Source organism: Perna viridis, chromosome 7, assembly GCF_037379345.1.
Source record: "Perna viridis isolate PV_CMFRI_1.1 ecotype Kerala chromosome 7, ASM3737934v1, whole genome shotgun sequence".
Classification (NCBI taxonomy): Eukaryota; Metazoa; Mollusca; class Bivalvia; order Mytilida; family Mytilidae; genus Perna; species Perna viridis.
Genome location: NC_142451.1, coordinates 45,420,696 through 45,447,651, shown reverse-complemented (window position 1 = coordinate 45,447,651; position 26,956 = coordinate 45,420,696). Strand labels below are relative to the sequence as shown.

The window sequence follows — 26,956 nt, the reverse complement described above, 5'->3', positions numbered from 1 at the left end:
CCAGTTTATCAATTAAAAACATAGTAAGACAAAGAGAGTAAGGGTTACATCAGTAGGAGGAAAAAAAGTATAAACTGCTGTAAAGCACATATCACAAATTTCCCCATGATTGAAAGTTCAAATTCGGACAGCTCTGAAAAAAGGCAGAAAAAATGAAAACCTGGGGAGAAGACAAACATTTACATAAAGGTCACTAAAATCTTTCACAGCATTTCTGATTTAGCAATCAATCCATAAAATAATGGAGAGTGGTGTAAAATAATTTCAAAGCCAGGCTATAAAATTGACAAATCGTACCTGTATTATCTTTATTTTTACCTAAAAGTATAGATACTATAACATTTTTTTTCGTAAAATCTAAATGCAATTTCTCACCTCCATCAGTCAATCAAGGCATACCTGGCTCAAGTACAGATGAATTGTTTATTCCAGGCTGAACTTTGTAAAACCACTGGTAACAATATTTAAAAGGTTAAAAATTTATATTTAGACTGTTCAGTGACAATACTTTAAAAATGGTTATTTCTATAATGTCTTCAGGTAATTTATTTAAACTTTTCAGATCAAGAACTATACAATATTTTATCAAAAGTGTCCAATTAAAATATCCTATAGATATTCTTTGCTTTTTTTAACAATGAAAAATGTTTTTAAACCTTAAACTGAGTAATTGTAACTTATTACAAAGGATTTCTGATACTGTAAACATATTAATTTTTGTGGTTGCTAATTTTCACGGATTTTTTTAAATAAACATATTCAAGGGTATCAATTTTCACTGTTTCAAAAAATAAGAAGCGTTCTATAGTATTATAACTCAATTTAGGTATAATTTTTCGCACTTTTGTATCCACTGTGAAAATAGCGAAAATTAGTACACAGCGAAAAGTAATACTTTTACAGTAACTGATGCGTGATTATCATCAGACCTAGTACAAGTAATAACATAAATAAAATACAAATATAAAAAGTGATTATAAATAAAACAAGTTAAAAAATATCACAGACACATAAGGGACGTCACATGATCAGATTCATTTAATGTCACATGGTTAGACAAATTTGGTCACATGATCAGATGTAATCATATGACCAACAGCACAGGGTCACATGATTAGACAACATATTTATAATTCAGGAACAAAACAATTTGAGAAATGTGACAATAGTAAATTATATTCCTAGATCTTTAAAAAAAAATAGTAGAAAGGATGTTACAGTAATAAAAGAAAAAGAACAAGTTTCAAACCATATTCATGTTTAAATATAAGTAATGATGACAAATATCTAATAAACTCTTTGTTAAAATTTCCTACACAGAAATAAAACAGGAAAGGGGTGTCAATCTTAACGTAGATATATTTGTAACTGAAAATAGGATTGCAAGAAAAAAAAATATCAAAATTAATTCCCAAAGAGTATAAGTAACTGAATTTTGTTTGATTACACTCATACTAGTCATGAACTCTAACCACCTAATTTAAGCATCTTAACTGCTCTCTATGACTAGGTCCTATTTATAGTTATATATGATTTATTTCAACCAGTTTAGGTTTGTCTAACATTCCCTATCAATCCCATAAATCCACATCACTTCGAAACCCAACACTTATCATTTCTCTTTCGACTTCCCATGTTCATTCCTTAAACATTAAATAATGACAAGAGAATTTCAGCTTATAGGTGTTGGAGGATATGAGGTAGCGCTGTCACCGAAAACATTGGCGTAGGAATTCTTGAGAAACTGTACATAGTTCTGCATACTCCTGTTAGTACTATGAGATTGCTCTAATCGGTCTTTTATGTCGTAAAGACGGGAATTAAACTTTCTCTCACTCTGAAAAAAAAAAAATTAACAAATTAATAGTGACTTTTATTCCTGGTATTGAAACATCATCAAATTACTTCTTAAAAAAAAAGTTAAAAGTGTTGAATAAACATCATCAAATGTAAACAAGTAAAAGCTTATGTAGTAAGAGTCAGATATAAATGTTAGTTAAACAACCATCTTTGATTAGCAACAATACAAAGTCGTATAAAAACAGAGCTAACAACCCCAAGTAATGAAAAATAGTAAGGTCCACTTGAAACTATTTGTGAGGTGCAGACAATTTAAGTTTTAAAAAGCTCCTACACAAGCTGAAATCAAAAACTATGAATGTCCACTTTGCATTGTAAAGTACATTACTAGCAAACACCAAAAAGACTGCAAAGCGGATTGTACTTAATTTAAAACAGGATATGGTCATGAAGATGAATAAAATCTAGATTTTCATTTTTTTTTTATCAAAAAATTGAAATTGTAAGATTTTCTCCCTAATTTGTACTGCATATTTTAATGGCCAAAACTGGAAGAATTGTGCTATAATAGTGAGAGACAGCTGCTATGTAAAAAGAAAATCTAAATTCATGTGTATTTAGATTTTCTATGTATTTGGTTAAATGACTATGTTTTCACCATTTTAATCAAATTATTTACCTCCTCTTTTTCCCTCTTGATACGAGCAATTTCTGCCCTGGCCTGACTGAGTTGTGCCTCTAAATCTGTTATTCTTGCCTGATATGTTCTCTCCTAAAATAAGATAAAAAAAAGGTCAGACTTCTTAGTGTTAGTAACCTTTAACAATAAGTACTTTACTGTAGTAGAAACCATTGTTCTAAAATTTGGAATCAGAAAAAAAAATTATTTTGCATTTAAAAAGAGTAATAAATTTCAAAATAAAGGATTGGTAACACAGCATGTTTTTATCCAAAACTGAAGGCTTTAGATATGCATGCTATAAAATCAATGCTTTTGTACTTAAACATGATTATTTTATTTGGATATAAAAAACTATTTCCCTTGAACCGAAATATGATGGTTAAATAATTATACAGAGGATCACAAGATAACAAACAAGATTTCAATTAAATAATGAGAAAATAGCCCAATCACCATCTTGGAAGATGTTGAAATAAATCAGTTAGCATGATCAAACCATGGATGTATTTCTGATCATGTTTATGATTATGATTACACATGACAATATGGGATAAATTCATACTTCTTTGACATAAGTGGATTTGAATAGTTCAACATTCTGACACTGGATCTCACCCTGCAAATATTCATAATTAAACAGTCTAATATTTAAACATCAAAGTATCTTTATCTCTTAAAGCATTGAAAACTAATTGACCCTTAATGTTTAGCTTGGTTTTTATAGGTGTTTAGATAAAATAGGTCCAATGTATAATAATTTTTAAATGCTTCATTTACTGACATTCATTTCTGAGTCATATTATTTTATTTGAAAATTATTCAAATCTTAAACTTCACTATATGCAAGTCCTACTTCCTAGTAAGCACCAGAACCCAAACTATTTATACACCATCACACAATGTGGCAAGACATTGTGTGATACCCTGCAAAAAGTTGCAAGTCTGTCTGTCTTTCCAACCCCCGATTGTAATGATAATTTGATAACAAATCCATGAATTTTCTTTAAACTTTGCGTAGTTGTGTAGAATGTTTACGGTATATACTCGCCTATAAGTCAGATTTTTTAAACTAAATTTTTAACTGCTGGGAAGGGTTCTGACTTATAGTCGAGATCTCAAATACGAACTAAAATTTTCATCTTGATAACTGACATGAGCGCGACACCAACATTGAACAGCCAGACCAGGGCTGTTTACTCCAATGTTTAAATTGTAAACATTGGTTTTAGGAAGACTGTCTTCATCTTCTACCTTTTACAGCTAAAATATGATGCAGCAAAAAAATATTTACTGTTTAGTCTTTATTTTGCCACAGTACTGACCTTTGATGATTTTATTCATATTTCCCACTCATCCATTTTGTGTATTGATTTTTACCTGTGTACACTCATATAGCTAAAGACCCAAGGGTGTAATAGAAACATAACCCAATAATGTACTATAGTTCCTGACAAAGAGTAATCAATACATTAGTTGGTAATGGCAATTCTTTTAATGAATTTCTTTTTCTTTAAGATTAACCCTCTTAACTTACTGAAATATCTTCAAAAATGAGTTGTTCAAGTATCATAGACTTTTTGTTTATTCTTTGTTGTTTCCTATATATATGATTCTAATTTGGGCTATTTGTTGTAACAAAATTAGAATGAATGAAAAAATGGCTTTATCAAAACAATCCCCATGGCTTGTCAAGAATTTTATTACTTAATTACTACCATAAAAACAACTCTGGCTTGTAATTATTTATTTCTACATTTATTGAAGTTATCAAAACACTTATTGTAATTAAACTCGTGTATATACGGTATATACATATATATAGTACCATATTCAAATTTCAGCAAAAACAAAACTGTAGTTGAACATTTTGCCATCCCCTTTATTTTCACCATTACCTGGCAGGGGAACCAATTAATATTCCATTAGTGCCTTACCATGATGAGCATTATATACCTTTACATGATCTGTGCAATTTCTAGGTTTGTTTACCAGTGATAATACCTGTTAACACCTGAGAAACAGGATCTCAAATCCTACTCTGTACACTGATATATAAATCTTAATCAAAAGTAAAAATTTTAAGGCAGCATAAATCCAATTAATACATGTTTCAAAAGTTATAAATCTTGTCTGACATTCATATCTTACCTTCTGTCCTTGTTTGTCTCTGACATTTTCTGATTGTCTCCTTAGGTCAGACAGAGCATTTTCCAACTGTCGAGTCAGACCAGCATTCTCTCGTACTTTCTCTTCTAGCCTCAACTGAGAAATGTAAGAAGAAAGATTAAAATGAAATTTAATTGGATGATTAACCTTTCTCTGCTCGCTGTAAACATTAAACAAAACTTATGGAACTATCTTTAGCTCTCAGTAAATATAGATTGAGATTATTTTTTTAATGTTATATCTATCGGACTGAAAGTATTTTATGCAATATTCCGTTGGTAAATTGTTCCCTAAATTTATTTAAGGGGTCACTTTTAAGGTGTCTTAAGAAAAAATGATTTTTGGTGGGTAAATATTTATTCCAGGAATGAGCCTAAAATAACTATCCCCTGCAGAGATTTTACCAGTAATTACATACATTTGTCTGATGTAATGCTTCCTCTCTCTTGGCAATATTTGTGGTCAAATCTCTATTGTGGTCTTCAGAATCTCTCAACTTTCTGAAATCAATATCAAATTATTATGAACAAGAAAATTTCAAAGTTATATGCACAAAAGATAGAAATGGCTGAATTTAGTTTTACAGGATGTCTGAGGGACCTGAAATCGGATCCCATGTGGGGCCTGTATTAGATGCTGGATACCAAATATCAAGAGACTGCAATTAGCAGTTGCTGAGAAAAGTGTTACACTAATAATGTCCCTGCCTGCCAACCAACCAACATTCACAATACTATAACTGATTTTCACTACATGAAATTCGGCCAATGAAATGAACAATTTCTCTTCCACATCACATTAAAAATTTAAAGACTACATCATAAAATATCAAAATGTATGAAAGTCATACAGCCAACGAGATTTAAATGTAGTAGAAGTCATATTTTTTATCATTTCCTATCAGGATGCTACATATGCATAAAAATTACAATCAATTGTGCAGTCCATTCAGTCATGGTTTTATTGCAATCAAATTAATTAAATAAAAAATTATACCTATCTAAAGCATCAACTTTGGTACCGAGAAGTTTATTTTCATCCTGAGCATCATGCCATTTAGCTCTCATTTGGTCCATCTGTTCTGTCACATGCTCAACCTGAAACAAATTAATAATTCTTTAAATTATAATTTTCCTGATAGACAAAGGTACAGATAACTATATTTGTTACTGTTTAATTAGCCAATGAGAATCCTAGATATAGTGACAGAGAGTTCATCAATCAAAGGTATATCCATTTACTGTTTTACCTGTTTGTTACAAATAGGTGTACAAGACATGTATACTGAGTTCAACTTACAATTGTACTAAATTTTGTAAAAATTGGTCCAATAGATGGAATGACGGACAGACAAGTGTATTCCAATATATCAACCACTCAATGAATGGGAGTATGATAAAGAAAACTGTTCAATGTATTTATACTAAATGAATGTTTTTAACATCCCAAAATCAGATGAACTACATTTGAGATAGTATTTGAAAAGCTTGTTGAAGATTTTTCAGTCTGAAATTTGAATAGCAAAAAAACTTAACTCTCCAATCATGTAAGCAATGATCATTGATCTTTTTCAACAAAATTTAAAATACCAGGCCTGGAAAATCTGGAAATTAATATTCTGGTCTCCACTTCCTAGAAAAAAAAAATTCCTGGCCTCCATATTCAACTGTTCAGTATAATGAAAAATGTAATCCAGCTGTGTAGCATTCTATCTTCAACACACATACCTTTGTTGTTAATTCAGCAATCAGTTTTGTGTTCTCTGAATTTTTCTTCTCGTAGATGGTCATTCTTTCCTGGCTTTCATAAAGTTTGAGTTCAGATGACTTTAACATATCTGGCAAGGGCTCTAACTCTTGAAGTCTCTGGTGTAATCTGACTTTCACCTGAAAAATAAGATCATTATGTCATTTACAACTTTAAATTAATAGAAATATTCATAACAATAAGTTAACTTCTTTACTGAAATAATGAGCATACATGTAAGATGAAATCTTGTTAGCTAATGGAAATGAGATTTGTAAATATATTGACAGTACAAAATAATGATAGGCTTCTCAGTATGACAAAATATAAATAGGGGTTTGTTATGGTATTTTTAAAACTTACTACTTGCATGATATGTAAAAGAAATTGAAAATTTGGTTATTAAATGATAAAAGACCTTGCAACCTAATACAATTAAGAAATTTTCTTTGACATTATCAATCTCATCACAAACAATGATTTCCTCTGAAATAATGCTACAACTCTAAATATTAATACTTTTACTGAGAGAGTTGCATTTTCATTCAGTTTAATTGAAATTCACTCTAATTTCTATTTTTTTACAAAAAGAGATTCAATTTTTCTCTGTGTAATATGTAATCTATCAAATTGCTGCTGTGACTATATACATGTATTAGACATGCAGTACAAAATAAGACATGTACTTTACCAGTAACAAAATCTGAAAATTAAAATCTTAAGAAACTTGAAGTGCAGAAAATTAACATGCATTTACATGTATGTGAATTTTAGCCTGAAGTTGTTTTTGTGGACATCAAGCACTTACCCCCGGGGTACTAGTACGCCCCACAGACTAAATTAACAACAATAAAAATCATTAAAAAACAAGTGAACAAGTCCTTTTATAATATTACGTAATTATTCAGCCGTAAAACACCTGAAAAAAAACATACTGCTACAGAGGACACAATATAATTATACACTATATGAGCAGAAAATGACGCACAAAAATGCAAATGATAATGACAATAGTAAAAGCTCTGTTAAAGCAGTAACAGGCTTAAGCAGGAATATGGTTGCAAGAGAAGCATATTCTAATTATAGATATGATGCAACAAAACACCAAAACGATTTCATTGATCTAGAGTATTGTGACATTTTGTCAGATACTTTCTATTTTTTTTACATGAAAATAAAACTGGCAATAACCAATGACAACATTAGGTCTAATTAAAGATAAACAGAAATACATCAAGTCTGGACCAAAATTTCACTCTCTACTTCAAAATTTCTTTAAGTTAATTTTGACTACAGCTTTTCTTTTAGAAATATAATATCTAACATGCCTCATAAATTGCAAAAAAGTCATTGGTTAAATGACAGCCCAGTTTCAAACAGCTATAAGACTACATCATTCTCCTGTTTCCAGTATCAGATGGTCTGAATGGCCATATTTTCAGATGAGGACAGGTTTTAGGAAATTCAAAACAATTTTTTTTGATAATTGACCCAGCTACTTTACCATGTAAAATAATAACAATGAAATTTCTGTGTGTTGTAAGATACAATATAAATCTACAGGATATACAAAAGGTATATGTAATATATGTCTGTATATCTATGAATGCTGGAAAGGTTTTGTAATGTGAATGTTTAATGAAATTTTCAGTAGTGATTATTAGACAATTGAAGAGCCACAAACTTCAGAACCTGAACGGGCAACTTAACTTTGAAGTACCCCGAAAGATATGCTGAAAACATTCACTGCAAATATTTTAGATTGAAAGATGCATTTTTTTTATTATATTACTTCTGCATAAGATTAAATACCACTTGTTATCTCAACAGCATTCATAGATTTAGGTATACCATTTATAAAATTCAAATATTTCATCTCTTTACAATGCAAAGTTTCGTAAAAATGATGTATCATTTTTGTAGTCAAATTTGTTTATGCAAAGTTTTGCAAATTTCATCCATATCTAAGATCTTTTTCAGCAAATTATTAAAACTTCTACTTTGTTAAAAAATTAATAAGACACAATGAGATAAACTGAACATTAAAGCAAAAAACTAAACACATACTGTATGATACATCTGTGTAAGAGATGAAAAGTTTGCATGCATAATAATTCCTCCACCTTTGAAATAGAGTTATTTCCCTTTGACCAAACAATTAGATTCCATAACAAGGGCAAGTTAGGTTTCTTATGAAATGGAAATGAAACTTTCAAACCAAATTCTCAGTTTAGAGACACCATGAGATAGTATAAGCATGAGTTTGAGTTAAATAAATGAAGCAGTTAAAGTAGAAGTTTATAAGAAGGAAAAACAATGTGACAGATTTTCATGAAATTTGACATACCAGTATATGTAAAAACTTTGACAAAAGAACTTTCCATATTTTGGGTTACATTTTTGAAATATGATTTTCATCGTGCACATGTTAATTGGAATGCTAAATTGTGAAGGGGAAGTCTGATTTTGCCTTTCACAAGATGAAGAAAGTGCTAATAGATTTCTTGAAGTATCATACGATCTCATGAGGTCAAACATTTAATAACTAGAAAAGACAGAAACTGAACAATAAAAAAGTAGATAATTTTGTCTACTGGCATCAGGCCTTGCCTTTTCTAACTCAATTTCTCCTTCTCTCTGGTTCAAATATGACTCTTTTTTAGTTTCCTCAAGTTCCGCCATAGTCTCATCTGCTTCACGACGTGATTTATTCATCTGTAAAAATAATCATCCCCAAATACAAAAATCTAAATCTTTTGGGTATTTCCTTTTAGTAATCATAAGCATCAATCAGAGTCAATAGAATGTTTTCATTATGAATTGTTTGCCCTGGTTACTGTGAAGTAGTCTATGTGCAGACAACACCAATCTCCCTTCTAAAGCGAGTGTACAGTGGACTAACTCCCTTCTAGTACATGTGTATATACCATTAACCAACACTTCTAAAAATATCTCTAACTGCCGTAACACTAGATTAAACATTCAATGTTCTCTCAAAACAAAACATGTCAATGTTTACTCCAGTGTCACTCATGCAGGCCTCTATTCAACACTACAGGGAGGTACTAACTTTAAATGACAAGGCATGAAATTATATAGTATAAATAAGTGTTAAAAAGATTTTTGGATTTAAAACTAAGGCCTTTAGCAATGCAAAAAGTTATTCATTGTCAAATGTACATATGAACCTAGTTAAGTGTTCCTGGTGAAACATAACATGAAAGAATTTAAAAAAAAACTGCCAGTATTTTAAATTGTGACATCCTTTATTACCAAGTCTCATAAACACTTTCGGACATCAATCTCTTTTGTATTGTGGTACAAGGACCAAAAATGATTTAAAATAAATGTTGAGTACTACTACATAAAACAGAGAGGTGCTAGGAGGATTTAAAAAAGGAAAAAATGAAAAACATGCTATCATGAACATATATTTGTCTATAAACAACTCATTATTATGGTTGATATAGTTAGAATTCACTGGATAAAACATCATTAATAGGAAGTTCTATTCAACTCCAAAAGTAATAACAAACTGAAAATATTCACAATTATCTACATAAAATGACTTCATTAATAGGTTATAGTTATGGTTCATGTTGACCTCAGTAGCAGAGATTAATTGAACAGAGACATTTCAAAGGTTCACTACTAATAAGGTAATAATTTTTTTAAAGATTGGACAGGAAATGGTGTTCCTAGCAAAGCTACCAGACAAACCATAAAGAAAAAAAAAATGAAGTTTCAACCTGATTTGGCAAATTGAACTCTGAAGATTTATTTGATATGCACCTTCTAGAAAAGTACACCCCTTCCAAAAGAAAGGTTATTTAACCTGACTTTCTATAAGGGGCAGTACAAAAGATGACAGTACTAGCTAATCTATTTCAGAGCCTGTTTGTTTGATGAGAGATATTTACAAATCTTGTGAGACAAAAACGAAAAAAAAAGCATAAAGAGCCCTTCTAATAAGATAGTAACAAGGAAAATATTACATCAAATCATGATGTTCAGAACTGATACCACTAAGTCAGAATCGTGAGGGTTTTCGGCCAGATAATCAGAAAAATCTCAAATCAAGATTACTAACAAAAGGCTTAATTCAAGAAAATCTAAATCCAAACTTTTCAAAATTGTAAATTCATAACTGTGTGCATTAATGATGTATTTTGTAAATCTGTAACAAAATTTACATTTTATAATTCATAATTACAAAAGAAAAAACATGACGTGGTACCACAAAACCTAAACAATAACTTAAGTCAGGGAATATTCTCAATTGTTTGGGACACCATAATATCTAAAGATTTTGATTGGAGCTACAATGGAAGTTAAGACTAATCTCAGACTTAAGAATTTTCAAGTCTTGTGGTTGTTAGACAAGATTTCAATATATACAGTTAACAATATAAAACTCAATTCTTTCTGTTGCATTTCTAATCAATAATATTTTGCGATAAATTTTAACAATACAGTACTTGCACATATCTTAATTTGAGATTTTTACATTGACTTTAGCCTATGACCTGAATCAACCCAAGACAAACCTGAGATTTATATTCCTCAACAAGGTTCTCATACTGTTTTAGATTGCCTCTCAACTGTACCAACTCCTCATCTGCCTGTCGAAATTTGTTCTCAATTGTGGCAATGGAGGACTACAAAATAAAAAAACCCAACTTCTTTAATTTAAGTTTGTTTGATAGTTTTAAAATATGTTTTATAGAAAAGAAAAAGTGGGACAAAATATTCAAGAGACACCCCATGACCAGTTTAAGTTATTTTAATAATTTTTCTTTGTATCATAAAATCGACCATTTCTGCCTCTCAAGAGGTTGTTACAGTAAATTATAGTTATGTTAACCACCATGTACATATACAGTATGTTAGCCATTGTATACAGATGCTCCCCTACTTCCATTGTTAGAAATAATTGTGCAAAACATTTTCTTCCATTTTCAACTTATTTTCTACGGCCTGCACAATTCACCAGACAGAGACAAATGAGAAAACAGTCTCATGCTCACATTTTTTAAGGCATTACAAGCTTTAGAAAGATGTTTATAAATTATAAATAGTATGCAATAGTTGAAAGTTTTGCAGATTAAGTATCAGCCTTCATAAAAATCAGACAGGAGGCGAATCGTATATGTCAAAAACCCACCAAATTCAGTTTTATTTCCTGTTCAGAAACAGTTACTGATCACATAACAAGTAATAGATTTTCGCTTGGTTCTAGCGCTTGTGAGATATAAATTATGAAGATTGTGCATGAAATTGGTATTTTGCCAGTTATTGTTCTTTTTTTGGTTTCATTTGGTTGATTTTAGTGGGAGATGAATGTATGATTTTCTAAAAAGTGCAGATCTGAATACAGAAATAATTATCGTCTGTGAAAGTATAACATATGTAAATTGAAAAGGTGGGTTTTTCAACACAGTGAATCACTCTACCATTGGTATTGTCTGAATTTTATGTGGACTGGTACTTAAATGATACGTGTGTTTGATAATCATACTATTATTTTTCCCATGTATTTTGTGAAAAAGACTGGAATTGACATAGCAGTTTCATGAAGCATGTTTGAAGTGTTAGAATTAACTAGAAGGTATAATTCAGGATTTTCAGAAATTGATCTTGAATAGTGTGAAAGTACTTTAAATCATGGATATCAATTTTTGAAGATTAGGAAAGGAACACAAGTTCGTGGATTCTTGAATATGTTGTTTTGAGGATTTCCATATACACATCAAAGGAAATGTCCTTTTTGTTGGGAACCAAATTTCCTGGTTTGGCCTACCAAAGAAAACCACAAAAAAATGCTGCCATACGAAAAAATAGTACTTTCACAGTAATTCAAATACACAATATGAAACTTTATTTAGATAAGTATGATCATCAAAATGACTATGTCAAGTTACACCTATTCTCTGTCAAACTAAAATTTTAAAACTTGGCTCTCATTTAACTTTAGCAACTGTGTGCAAGAACGAAGCTGAGTCACCACAACCAAAATAAAAAATTATTATTGAGAAGAAGTCTATCTCCTAATATCATCATAAGTAAATCTCTATAATGCAGAATATAAAAAAAAAGAAAAGAGCAGATTTCATTCTCTATACTTGAATTATATATAAAATTTAGGAGGATAAAAATTTAATTTGCTATATTCTATAATATTATGTATGAAAAGGAGTAATTTAAAAAATATATAAAGTTCAAGGCATGCCACTACCTTGCTGAATCTATGCTGAAAATGAAAGATAAAGTCCTGAGCAGATTCTTAGGATGAAGTATGAACAATGATTGACAAGTTTTAACCAAGAATTTCTTTCAACAATGAGATAAGTCATAGCACTTTGACAAAAAAACAAAAAATGGTCCTGTTTCACAGTTTTCAATGTAAGCATGATACACATTTCATAATTAAAAAAGCAGCCAATGTAATACAAGATTGGAATATTGAAGGCAGCAAGGTGTCCAACTTTTGAAACATAGGGCATCAATTTAAACCCATCAGTAACTTCTGCAACACAATATGACTTATTGTTTTACGAGTTTCCCTCAGCAAAATTATAAATATAATACCTTGAGCTTTTCATTATCTGCTCTGAGGTCGGCTACTTCCTGCTGCTTTTCTCTCAGCTCCCTGACAATGGAATCGGTGTGAGATTTGGAGGAATGTTCAACTCGATCCATCAAAGCTTCAACTTCACCAAGTCTTCTGTAATAAAAATAAAACATTGTTGTAAATCTTAATGTTAATGTGTAGAATATAAAAGGCATTTATTTTCTATATCATCCAATCTCATTCAACTTGAAATGCCAAACTTTCAAAAGCAAAATGAAAATCATTAAAAGATCTGAAGAATTTAACCATTCCAGCAGCAAAAGTATATTATGAAGTATTTAACCAATATTAAAGAAAGTTGTAACTTTAATGGAGGTTCTACACTAAACTGACTTGTAGTAATCCCTTAATAAATGCCCTTTCTCATCATCACCTGAAAAAATATTCTATTTTTCACTGAAAAGTAAAACGCATGCTGATATATGCATATTTATTCATTGCTTTATCAATCAAAGAGAGGCCTGTATCACCAACTGGACACATATCTGTTATTTTAAAATTTCATAAGATGATAAGTCACAATCTCTATTCTATAGAGAAAACATTAAGTAAACAAGAACTGAAATAAATTGTTGGATATAGCCATAGCATGCACTAAACATTAACTACAACAAATGCAGTCATACAAAAAGAACTATAGCCTACAGAGTAGATGGTTCATCATGGCTCTGTACTTCAAAAAATCTATCTGCAAATTTGGTTATAACCCTGTAAAAGATAATTGCACCTGCTGAAGAACTTATTCAGAGTAAATTTATTAAGGCATTATTTCTGCATGCAAGGTTTGCCAGAAAACCTGAAAAAAAGATACTTAATTCTTGGAATTGAAAACATCATAATATTTAAAAGACGAATTTAAATCTTTTATCTTCCAAGTTCCTTGTTTGAGAGATAAATCATTATCATGAAAGAGGTTCTGAAACATCTTAGTCACATTAAAGCATAAGATACTTCAGTGTTCCTATAGTTAGAATGTGAATTAGTTTCATTTAATTACCATTTAAAGAACTGATGCAGGTCTGGGGTTTAGGGTAAGGTGTTAAGATGAATACATAATAGTGACATGATAAAGGTGTGAATGTGCAATATTCTAACCAGCTAGGAACTGGTACAGAATCTTCAGAAATCATAGTGATATTGGTAATTTTGAAAATTTTCTGATGGTTCTGAATTATTTTTTTATCAATATGGATACACAATAAATACCATTTAGACTTCCAACAAAAATCAACACGCCACAATGATTTCTGGTTTTATCTGAATTCTCAATACCAGGGAGTACTCCTTCTGAATTCTCAATACTGAGCGTACTTCTTCTGAATTCTCAATACTGAGCATACTTCTTCTGAATTCTCAATACCGGGAGTACTCCTTCTGAATTTTCAATACCAGGGGTACTCCTTCTGAATTCTCAATAACGGGGGTACTCCTTCTGAATTCTCAATACCGGGGGTACTCCTTATTTTTTAGGAAAACTGAAAATAATCTTGAACTTTTTCTTAATATAAGAGACATTTTGAAAGCTGTTCACATTTTGGCATTTGAAATACCTTATCATGCCTTTCAGTGTACACCTGATCTATAAAAATAATGTATCAGAAATATATATGTGTATCAACTTTAATCTTATCTAAATATGTTTTAAGTTGGTACAACAGTGTATTGAGAATTCATTTATACATAATGTATGTATCTATGAGTACAAGTAAAGCTAATGTGTCTTACTAGAATAGTTATGCAGTAGTAAGTATGGTTATATCAAGGTAAGTCAGGATAACAAAAGCTATTGGTACCACATGTATACCCAAGTAAAAATATTAAATAATGAAATAATGTCATCTATAAAAGCATGTTAGTCCACACTTAGCTAAGAATACATTCAGAGTTTATTGTTTATTTTTTTTCTACCTTTAAGCTATTCAGGGAGCGGCTCGAAGCTTAAAAATATGTTATCTGAGATAGCACAGAAGGGAGATAATTCACACAAAAATCTATGACAAAGTAGAAACCGTGCAGAACTTACGTCTTGAGTGCAGAATTCTCTGCTAAAATTTGAGATTTTTCTTTGCAAACTTTATCATATCGTGGATGAATCTGTTCAAGTTGTGAGCGCAGCTCCTCAAGGTGGGCATCCTTATCCAAAAGTTGAGAATTTAACTGCTCTAAAGCATCCTGACTCTTTGTGGCCCTCTGTTTCTGAACTCTAAATATGGAAAATGATGCAATCCACAAAATGGTTACAGTCATGTCATTAGTTTTGATGATCATGAGCTTCCTCTCCATTCAAGACATTTCCTCTTTCCAAATTTTAAATTCAAAAGCATGACATGTTGCTTCAACCTAGATGATTTGATAGTACAACGAACAATGAGCCAATATGACTATCACCTCATGATATGAAATCCTTTCCCTTTTACACAAATCATATTGTTGGTTATGTTTATAACTTGCTAATTGGTCTAAAAGTTGAGATACATTTATGAGTGAAATTGGCCCCTTATTTTCATGAAAACTGATTTTTGAGTCACAGCAAACTTAAACTAGCTGAACAAAAGTGTAAAACCTAAAGTTTAATTGCTTATATTTATAACATATCTATACTGCACATGTACGTCATAATTACAGGGCATAATAAGTGGATTTCTTAAATTTTAAAAAAACCAGGAAGTAAATTACCCATTCCACATGAAATACAAGTGTTTACTCCAATGCATACCAATGTAATATTATTTACCCCAATGTATACTAATGTAATATATTTGTATTCTGAAACATTTTTATCTATCTTATCACAATTCCTGAAGATTTGGTCGGTCTATGTTTGCGCAGGTATCACAAATTTAAAAAAAAAAAATGATCAATTTCATACCAAATTATAGCTATTTTTTTCAATTAAACTTGAGTGACTCAAAAAAAAACCCCAAAAAATTTGAGTATGGTAATGTTTTTGAACTACATGAAGTCTCTAATGCAAGTGTTGATTGGTAACATTATATTACCATGTTTAGAATTTCAGTCTAGTAGGGGCCAAAAACATCCCTAAGTGAACCTCGACCTTTGATGATTAACAACCACAAACCAACCATATATCCATTCAAAAACTACATAAATTTTATACTAAATCAATTATAAATATAAATAATAATTTCAAACCTGATATATGTTTTGTTTCCTAACTACCAACCACCTTTTAAAGTTTAGAAAGCAATATTATGATTTTGTTAGATATTTAAGCTAACAACAAGGTAAATAATTCAACACTTTCTAGCTGTTGGCATGCCAATGTTTTTAAGTTCAACAGATACCTATTTGGGGAGACAGATGAACTTCTGGAAGATAAAGTTTCTAAGGTATCATTAAATACTGTATTACCACCTAATTCTTGCAGTTTTAAAAAAAAATGTCGTTAATGAAATTTGAAATATCAACTTTTCTCCTTAACTGTTTGAAATACACATGTAGCCCAAAAGATATTTATCTAATTTAAAAATGTGCATTGGGCTGAAGACAAATAGAAAAATGTGCCCAAACAAAAAACTCAATTTGGACATAACCCAATAGGGTACCACTTTGTATCCTCTTTTTGCAATTTCCTTGTGATTTATGATTCATATAATGTGAGATCATGCAGGAGCGTATTAGGACAAGCATGCTGGTGGTGGGACAAGCCATGCAATATTAGCTGGATTAAATCAGCTTGTGTCATTTTGTATTTTTTTTATAGCCTTTACAAGTAACAACTGTGTTTCCATCAACAATCTTAAGGCACAAACGACTCAGACACTAACCTTCATCATTGAAGTGACAGACAAATAACTATAAACTGAAGAATTAAGGGCCTGACTCAGGGGTAATAAGTTCATACTTAGAACAAACCAACAATAAGATGACCCTACCATCCTTCCGTTCAACACACTTCTTGTACATGTACTTTCCTATCTAATTAGGGTAACGGAGAGGTTGGGAATGACTTGGGAGATTGGTTTAGGGTAACAATTTTAACTACTGTTTCAACATGCAGCAATATACACAGTTGTCTACCTTGTTGCTTTCTTCAATGCTTCCTTGTCTCTCTCTGCTTTTTCTTTAGCCTTGGCCAACATCTCTGTCAGATGTTCTATGTCTATTTTATCTTGAGCTCTTGTACTTTCTACTGTCTGTGATAAAAATACAATAATTGATACTATATAAAGCCAAGTATTATTTCATGGACTGACACTTGGCTTTTTTGTGGTGAGACAAAAAGCAGGGGAACAGTATTCAAATTTTAAAATGATAATACCCGTCTTCTTATTTTCAATACCAAGAAAAAAAAATTCACTCCAATTTAACAGGATTTAAAAAAATTGGAAGCCAGTGATATACATGTGAACTAGGGATATACTGCCAATGACTGAGTATAACATTGTTTTGAAGTTACCATGATATTCCCTGCTTCAATTCAAAAACTTTTTTTTACTTAAAATATTTGCTGCAGAATAAAGACAAAAACAGTGAACTGAATTGACAAGTAGATGAATACAAACTAAGGAGATGATTTTCACCTATAACATATACAAGAAAGACTTGAGTATATTAGTGACATACCCTGACTTGTACTGCCATCCTGTTACAATCAGCCTCTTTCTGACGAAGCTGTTTCTGTAGATGTGCCCTTGTCTGTTCTACAGAGTTCTGTAATCCAGATAGAGTCACTATTTCTTCCTGAAAAAGGACAGAAATTATTTGGTTGATAAAGTTGTTAAAGGCAAATCCAAGGAAATTTCAGTATTATTGTTTCAATCAAGAAAAGCTTTCTGAAAGAACAGCCTTTCAGAGTAAGAATATTATCTGGTAGGAATTAAATTCATTGTAACCTGTAGATGCTGAAAAGCCCTACTGTAAAGTCAGAAACCATATTTTATTTTACTTTTTACACAGTATAAACTGTTTACCATATTGCAAGAGATCTATTTTCTTACACAAAAAAAATACAGCAAAGTTCTGTTGCGCTATGTACAATGATAAATACATGTACATATACTTACATGTATTTTATAACTCAAATTGTTTTCAGAAACTACTTTAATGAAAACATTCAGTTTTTCTTAAATATGTTTTAAATGTACAATGTACAAGAATCTTTGTTATATTAGTAGAAGTCTGTTTAAATAAAATACATTTTTTTTCATAAACTTTAATTAGTGTTAGAATCTATCTCATTTTAAAAGAATAAGTTTCTTTTTCCTGGTTACACAAAACATTGTCAAATTGTAAGCTCCAAGTACAAGCTATTCTAAAACAATATCACTCCACTTTGTATGTCTTACTTACATCTTTATCCTTTAATTTCACCTGGTTATTATGAAGATAAAAACACATTAGCTTTTTTAAGTGCAAAATTTATTATTTCCCAAAATATGCATGAATATACCAAGCATTACATTTCAAACATTCCATATCTATTATTATATGTGAAAATATGAAAAATGACAATACTCTGAATTACATTCTTATAAACAATTGGGATCTTATTGAAAAAATAAAATAAAAGAGATACAATGCCAAAATTCAATGACAAAAAAAAACATTTATGAATCGATGTTTTTTCCAGGAATTAAAAGTAAAGATGATTTATTTATACCAACCCTTTGAGCTGATATTTGAGCCCTTAGGTCTCTTATGTGTCTGTCTCTATCATCCAACTCTATATGGACTCTCTGTTACATAGAAATAAAATAAAAGCAATTACAGCATGAACTGTAGTCTTTTCTTTTCAATATCTTGTATGACTTGCTAAAGTCTGAAACACAAAGCTGCACGCAGTAAATCATGTTAAATGCAAGACTGCAGGTTTATGAGTAAAGCCCAAAAAAAAGTAGAATAATAATCATGATCAATTTAGATTCAAATGTTTTTATACTGCAACTGTTTTATAATTATAAAAATAACCCTAAAGGTTATAATCTATAATACATCTCTCTGATAGACATCAAGAAGTACAATATTATAAATATTCTACAGAAAACAGCATTTCACTATAGAACTCGTCTGATGGAGAAGAGCCATACCTCAAATTTTCTATCTGAATCTGACAGTTGTTTGAGTAAGACATCTCTCTGTTCTGCCAGCCGTATAGCAGCTGCTTCATACTGGTGTTGATCACGTAAGATTCTCCGCAAGGCTTTATTTGTGGCCTCGAAATCGGCCAACTTTTCCAACAATAAATCTTTCTGTTTAGCTAGTCTGGTGCTATCTGAACCTGTAATTCTGTTTTCCTAAAAAAAAAATAATGGAAATCATTTTTGATACAAATTCACGACCATGAACAGAGTTAGAAATAGTAGCCTGCCCGCCAGCCTGAGACTGGCTATTTTTTGGCAAGGCTGGCTAATTATAGCAAAAATTTATATAGCCATATAGTAAAAATATTGAAAAAAATGTATTCTGAACTGTATAGAATTTGAATGAGTTTCCTTCCCTGTCATAAAGTCTTTTCTATGAAAAGATGGAACACCGTCTTTAAGCACATTCACACATGGAACTAAATAACTTTGAAAGGGTTATATTACAGTCATATACATAAAACAAAAGCAAAACTGAAGTGCTGTTGCATGTTGAAATGTTGTAATTTTTAATTTTCATCATTCAATACCTCTCTGAGTCTCCTAAGAGCATCCCTCAGTTCACAGATCTGTTTAACAGCTGCCTGACCGTCCATTTCTGTTTCTATAAGCTTCTTCATCAATCTCTCTCGGTCACTTGTCAACACTTCTGTATCATATCTGATTGGTCATACAAAACAATGAATTATGTGATGAAAGTAAGTGAAATGTGGAAATATAAAAATTTCCTGTCAATTATATACATATATGATTTTTTTTTATTGATTTATTTTACATAATTATTGAGTTTCTAAATAGAATAGTATATCTCTTTTACAAAACTCAATTAAGTCATATAGTACATCAGAACAACATTTCATCTCTTTCTCAAAACAAGTTATATCTCTCATTAATTCAAGCCCTAATGTTTGTAATGAAACATTTTAAAAAAAATTTGGTTTATGGAATGATGCACACTACAATCGATGTATAGAACCATATTCAAAACAAACTATTGACACTGATTATTTTTGTGATTCTAGGATCATAATACATAGTAAATAATATGAAAATGGTTTTGACAATTGGAGCTCTTGGTTTAAAAGAATGAGATATTCATTGCATTAGAAATAATTTTAAAGGTACTTTTTTTTGCTAATTTCTAACGTCTCCCACCTTACTGATTCTTTTTCATCGGCTAAAAGTTCAACACTTTTCCTGAGAAGTCTGTTCTCTCTCTCAGTATATGTGAGTTCATCTTTAGTTTTATCTAGCTCTCTAGACTGCTCAACCATCAGATGTTTAGAGGCCTCCAGAAGATCTTCTTTGTCCTCTAATTCTTTGTAGGTTTGTTGTAACTCCACCTGTTAACAGACACAGAGCTCTCACTTCTTCCTTTGTCTGATTGTTATATACATGTAGATTATTTATTCACAATGAGTGAAATTAAGTTCAATTTTAGCCTTCTACACATATTAACTCCAACACAAAAAACTTTTCCCTAAATTCAAGCTTAAAATTAACATTGGAACAGAATATGATATCATTGCAACAGAATAAGATATTTTTTTAACATTTTTAAAAATAGTTTATTTTTTCATTTTTGTTATTCAACAAAAAATATTCAACAATGGGAGGTAAACTATGTTTCTTCAGTTCAAGTACACATTCAGTAAAAGCTATAAGTGTTTTTATTTAAATATTTATTTAATATTTGGTACATGTACTTGATATCTCAAAAAACTCTTGAATTGAATGATTAATTTGTGTTTGATGCCCAAGCAGTACAAATGAGTCTATATCCCAGTGATTGAAATTTTTATAAGGGAACTCATCACTATTTCTAAATATCTTTATATTAGCTACATGTAACATCACATTTTTAATCATGAAATCACAACACAATAACTGTTTTTAATTTGATGCTTTAAAAGACATTATAATACTCCTAAAAAGCTCATTCAATCTAAAAATCATAGCATGCTCTCTGTTTTGTCTTTTAACTCTATTTTATGACAAGGCAAGAAACCATACAACAAAATTTCTACAATCCATTTTAGCTACACTCATAAAATGCTAATAGCGATAAGGTTCTCCTCATTCAGAGAGTATTAGATGCAAGCATTTCACCTTTGGTCTCTTTCTGGTTTTCTACAAGGAATATCAGGTAAGTATACAATCATTATGTATCAATCTTTATATAAATCAGACAGGAGGTTATTCATGCATGTCAAAAACCCACCGAACTCACTTTTATCTGTTTATTTCTTATTCAGAATCATTTACAGGCCACATATCCAGTCATAGTTTTCCTTTGGGTTTTCCCCCTAAGAGATAAAATTTATATAGATTGTACATGAAATTAGTACTATGCAAGGTCTCGTTCTTGATTTTGTTCGATTTGGAAAATTCTAGTGGGAGATATTATATGATTTTCCTAAAAGTACAGATCTGAATATGGAAAGGACAACTACTGCATAAAAATATAGCATATGTAGATTGAAAACACATTGTTTGTTCAGTGGGTTTTTCTTTACCAAAAATCAATTTACTATGGACAGTGTCTTAATTTCATATGGACTGGTACTTAAAGTCTATGCATTAAAAATATCATTTCTTTCACATTTATATAGGACTGGTTCAATAAAATATTTCAGTTCAGACTTATATATATTTATAAATAGCAAAACAATCATCATAGTTCACAAGAACAACCAGTTTATATGCAGTTTTCATAATAAAACAACCTAACTAGAGGTTAAGCTAAGACAATTGTTTGGTGTGGTAAAATGCAAAAAATAAATATTTATACCAGTAACATTTGGAACAAAAACATTCAAAATTTGGTACATGAAGGCATCACTTAAAGTCTTCTTTGACAACTATTTAAACATATCAATCACAAAAAGATAAACAACGTAAGTTTGAGTTGTGCACAGATAAAGAAATAACTGTTGCCAACGATATGAGGTACCAGTAAGTGAAATTCAGAAAGTACTCTCCAATAAAGAACACTTGTGAGTGCTTCAAATGCCTGTGCTTGAACCAAACCAAGAATTTAAATAGATACATTTATATAGAAAATTGCTGATTCCTGCCATAGAACCCTGCAATCAAATTTCTCACCTCTTCTTTAACATGATTAAACTGAAATACACACCATAAAGCTCTGAAATGTTATACTTACATATGATAAAGATACATAACTTTAAACTTGAATCAAACAGGAATTTTTAATTACTACATTTTGGTGATATCTTATTTTGAAGTTGGACTTTTGATTATTATCTTTCTGGAAGAAAACATGGAAAGTGCCACTGAAAGCTACATGTAAGTCAAGTAATATAAAACTGTAAACTAATATTGAATGTCAATTTCAAATAAAGAAAGCAGAAGTGTTTCCATTAACTACATAAGTACTAGTAGACATGGAAGTGGGTAGGTGTGTACACTAAAATAATTCAGTGCAAGACATATATTGACAACAAATAAACATACAGTAGACATACCACTGACAACATAAATATGACAAAGAAAATTTTGTCACAGCAGCACACAATTGTTCACCTCGCTAAAGAAAAAGTTAACTGACACTTTCTATAAACCTGTAATTGTCACCTGAAATTTTCTTTTTGCAGAATGGAATTATGGCACAAATACATATTTATACTCATACATAAATAGATGTAAGTACAATCGATACCACCATGATTGATCAATTACCTCATTTTTGAGTGAGCCCACTTCATTCATCAAGCTATCAATCTTTTTCTCATAACCCCTCATTTGATCATGAACTCTATCTTCCTCATCAGTGGAGAGGTCTTCTATTCTAGGCTGGTTCACCTCTAGCTTGTGGCTGGTACCCTGCAAGTCACAATTTAAACATGCTGGAATCACACAATATGACCCCAAAGTTATATTTTTCACATAACAGAAGAGAAGTTCTTATCACACTTTACAAATGACAAAGAAGTTATTCTAAAAACATTGTCATATCTCTTTTTTTTTATTGCTAACCTTTCTTTAATTTGGAAAAAAAACTATAAGCCATATTGAAACAATAACATAATTCAACATAGATAATCTGCAATGCAAAGAAAAATCTGCTTGAAAATTAATAATTTGTAGAATACTCAATTGACAATATTATAACATTCAATGCTACATGTGAGTTAGTCTGAACAACAGAATGTTTTCATGCTTATTAAAAGTAGTGCTTCCAGGTCATTTATCATGCAATCTTCCACATGTTTAGTTATTCCTTAAGAAGAGTGTAATAATAAACATTTTAAATAACATGCAATTTATACCAGGGGAAGACAGGAGCATGGTAAAGCTTTGGAAATAACCAAGCACCACACCATTTAATTTGCTTTATATATCTGTACATGATAACATACATGTACATGTAGTATACAAGGTATACATGTACAGTACATATTCCAATGGTATAGCTGAAGACAAAGGGCTAGCTAAGCTTAGCCTCATCACCATTGCTAACATGGGAACTATATATTGTAGCCTGTGAACATTTATCTGTGACACAACACTGATTATACACCCATTCACATATTACCTTGTAAATTTTAATATGTTTTTTGTTGTATGGGGTTATCACTTTACATGGTTTGTGTTGACAGACAGAACAGTATTTATGCCGAGGCTGATGTTGAGAGGCCCAAGAAGGGGGAGACAACACAAGACAAGGCTTTGTTCTGCATACAGAACAATAATGATCCTAAAAATGTCAAAAACATTTACTTATAAATGTCTACTTATCAAAAATGGACATCCTTACCTTAAATATCACATACAATCAACATTTACTATGCAAAGCATCAAAAAAAAAATATTACATGTATTAAATCAATGAAATTTTAAACTAACTGAGTGTCCTAGCTTCAAATTGCTATAATTGTGATTAGCAATTTAAAAATTGAACATTAGATACAAGACCCTTACATCCTGATCCTTACCTGAAAAGTGACCTTTTGACCCCTGGATGCCTTAGCTGGTGCAGGTACCCATGGTCCAGACTGTGGACTCCTTATTCTGGCTTTGGCACTGCATGGTCTCTTTATTCTTCCAGTCCTGGCTGTGTTAGTGCTTAATCCCTGAAAATTATAAAACAATTCCACCATCACAGTACCTGATAAGAACACTTCTCTGTTAGTTTGGTCCTACTCCTAACTTTCCTTGTTTTAACTATGTATTTTATATTTGAGCATGAAAAACAAGAGTAGAACTTGATGAAGTAAAGTCCAGCATTACCACAATTCGTATACATTGTGCCAATTTTAAAATGTATTAGAAATAACCTTCTTCCTTCTAATCTCATAACTTGAGAGATAAACCAGATATGAATGTCTGTAACTGATTTACTGTGACTAATAATTTATTCAATATTATTAAACATAACTGAGATAAAATGGAAAACAAAGGGATTCTAGTAGATGCTTCACCAATGATTTCTACACTTAATTTTACAATCCACACAGGGACAAAACAAAACACATGTACATGTGTATCATGTTGCACAAAACACAAGGCAAGGATGATTTTATGAAAAACAGGGACTCGTAAACTGAAAATATTGGAATTAAAATGTACATTAAAATTATGAATTGTTATGGAGAAATCTAGATTGGGAAAAAGCAGAAATCTTATTAACAAGGGGATGGTGGACTTTGACATAAACATACAATTGTACATATACATGTATCATGATGTATTGTATTTTTACAAACCTTTGAAGTAGATTTTTTGGTTTTGGTTTTAGTTTTTACATGGACATGGACTGGTACATCATCCTCTACATGTACATGTACAGGAGAAGTTGGCCGTAATCCCCTTTCTACAGACATCCCTGCAAATAAAAAAAAATCATTTCAGGGATTCTAACCCGTTCAGCTTGACAACAAGAACAAAAAAATGTCAATAAATGGCATTTACATGTATAAGCAAGCAAAGCAGCAGCTTTAAATATATAGAAATTCATCATACCGACACTTGAAAAACTTTTGTCGAAGCGAAACACTATGTCGCTATCAAAATGTTAAAAAGACATCTTTGTTATTTATTCAGAACTAATAAGAAATTTAAAAAAAAAAGCTAAACCTTGATCAATTCCTGCAATCTATGCTGAACTGAAAACTGTTCTTCTAATAATTTTACAAATTTTGGAATGTCTTTTGCTGTCTCCCACTAATTACTGATGAAAAATCCTAAACAAACTTATAAATGTCATGAAGTCTAATTTGTTGAAAAGGGAACCTAATACTTTATGCTTCAGTCACTTCACTCATTGCCTTCCTCAATCTCATATTATACATATACATGTAGTTGTTTAATGCAGGAAACATAAGGCTTCTGATTCCTTTGTAATAATCAAGAAAATATTGTTGTCTTCTTTTTATTGCCACAAAATGTTATTGCTTGAGAAGCAACGTTTTGCACAGTTAACATTACAAAGACTCGCATGTACTTTGAACAAATGCAAAAATTTAAAATGCGTCTCAAACACTCTGTGATAGCAATTAGAAAAGCAAAAGTGAGGAAAATTCATACATAATTCAGATATCATAATGCGATAATTATTCAAGTTATCAATTTTGCATGGACAACATCTGTCCAAACATGTTTTGAAAATTTCCGAACTGAAAAACAATGGCACTATGCAAATTATTGACAAGAAGGATGTTATTTTAAAGCATAGTATCTAAAAGCAGAAGTTCTAACAACAAATGAAGCAAACGCGTAAGAATATTTTCAAAGAATACAGATGAAAACATTGATTTTAGCAAAATTAATCCTACTTTCGTCCCAGGCATTTGTTGTTCTTGGAGTCAAATTTGATTGGTCAACCAGAAGCCGACGTAATTCATTTTTGTATCTTTAATGTAAAGAGCTACAAGCAAGGGGAACTACTCGTAGTAATTTATCATAGGGGTACTTTGTGGGAGATATTTGCATTATATTTTAATGACAAAGTATTTCATTTTTTATCATTTCCCAATCAAAATATCAGCTGTTTTTTTCTTGCCGAAAGATACATCCTTGATATTACAAAGAAAAATGTTTTGTTGAAAATTAATTAAATAATGAATGAAATTAAGCATCTTTTAATTTAAATTCTTTGAGAATAATGTTATAAATATTGAATAAATTAAAGATATGTTTTTTTCAAACGTTTTCATGATTTTGGGATATGGTTACCTTTACAAAAAAATCTCTGAAAATTAACAACCCTGAAAAGTATTTCCTTGAGGTAGATCATACCTTATTCTATTTGATAAATTTTCCTCTTTTTTCTTAAAGATGACCCTGAATGAACATAACTTTAGAATTTCAATGTAAAAAGCAAAGGTCACCAAACTTGTTTTTTTAGATAATTGTGCCTCATTAAAACCATATTTCACTACATTTTATTTTGATTCTGTCAGGAATTTTCTATATTTCACAAACTTCAAAAAAAAAACTAGTAGATAAAAATCTTAAAACTTTATATATGTGTAAAGAACATGTAACAGACATTCTTTCATATTTCATAATTGAAATGGGCGTCACCAATCTCTTGCAATATTTAAAAAAATTAAAATTTCCATGTCAGAATTTCCCAGCCAATTATTTCCCCTTGAGACAGGCTTTTTGAAAATAATGCTTTTAATTTTTTCATTCTAATCTTTATGTATAAAAATCATTTGAAATCATTTAAATGTATTATTTTTACATCATTTTAAACACTTTTAGTTAATACAAAATAAATACGTCTGTAGGATTTTGCAAGATGACAGAAAAGGATGCTCCGTGTAGTATAGGCAAGTTCTACTCTGAATTGAAATTTTG

At 30.7% G+C, this 26,956-nt stretch overlaps 1 protein-coding gene across 12 annotated transcripts; it reads right to left on the bottom strand.

Annotated features, from left to right (window-relative positions):
- Positions 1-294: 294 nt before the first annotated feature.
- LOC148612920 (outer dense fiber protein 2-like) lies at positions 295-25,994 on the bottom strand. Of its 12 annotated transcripts, none has more exons than XM_088594816.1 (24): positions 25,927-25,994; positions 24,859-24,977; positions 24,088-24,225; positions 22,832-22,975; positions 22,235-22,255; positions 20,285-20,472; positions 19,660-19,789; positions 19,076-19,282; positions 18,653-18,724; positions 18,339-18,359; positions 17,613-17,729; positions 17,067-17,182; positions 15,049-15,228; positions 13,671-13,733; positions 12,983-13,118; positions 12,630-12,644; positions 10,942-11,052; positions 9,005-9,109; positions 6,376-6,534; positions 5,645-5,745; positions 5,067-5,148; positions 4,631-4,744; positions 2,480-2,572; positions 295-1,837 (listed from the first exon to the last, which is right to left on the bottom strand). In XM_088594816.1, exons 2-24 carry the CDS (start codon positions 24,973-24,975, stop codon positions 1,673-1,675), a joined length of 2,595 nt encoding a protein of 864 aa, XP_088450942.1. In that variant the 5' UTR covers positions 24,976-24,977; positions 25,927-25,994; the 3' UTR covers positions 295-1,672. The 12 variants fall into 12 exon arrangements, with proteins under 12 accessions (XP_088450942.1, XP_088450941.1, XP_088450950.1 ...); XM_088594815.1 differs by lacking the exon at positions 22,235-22,255 and adding an exon at positions 21,239-21,259; XM_088594824.1 differs by lacking the exons at positions 9,005-9,109; positions 22,235-22,255 and adding an exon at positions 21,239-21,259.
- Positions 25,995-26,956: the final 962 nt, after the last annotated feature.

Excerpts from the sequence above, each read along its gene's own strand:
- LOC148612920 (XM_088594816.1), bottom strand. The coding sequence starts at position 24,975 with ATGTCTGTAGAAAGGGGATTACGGCCAACTTCTCCTGTACATGTACAT. Across the intron at positions 24,226-24,858 it reads CCAAAAAATCTACTTCAAAG|GGATTAAGCACTAACACAGC; the intron begins GTTTGTAAAAAT and ends TATAATTTTCAG. Across the intron at positions 2,573-4,630 it reads GAGACAAACAAGGACAGAAG|GAGAGAACATATCAGGCAAG; the intron begins GTAAGATATGAA and ends ATCTTATTTTAG.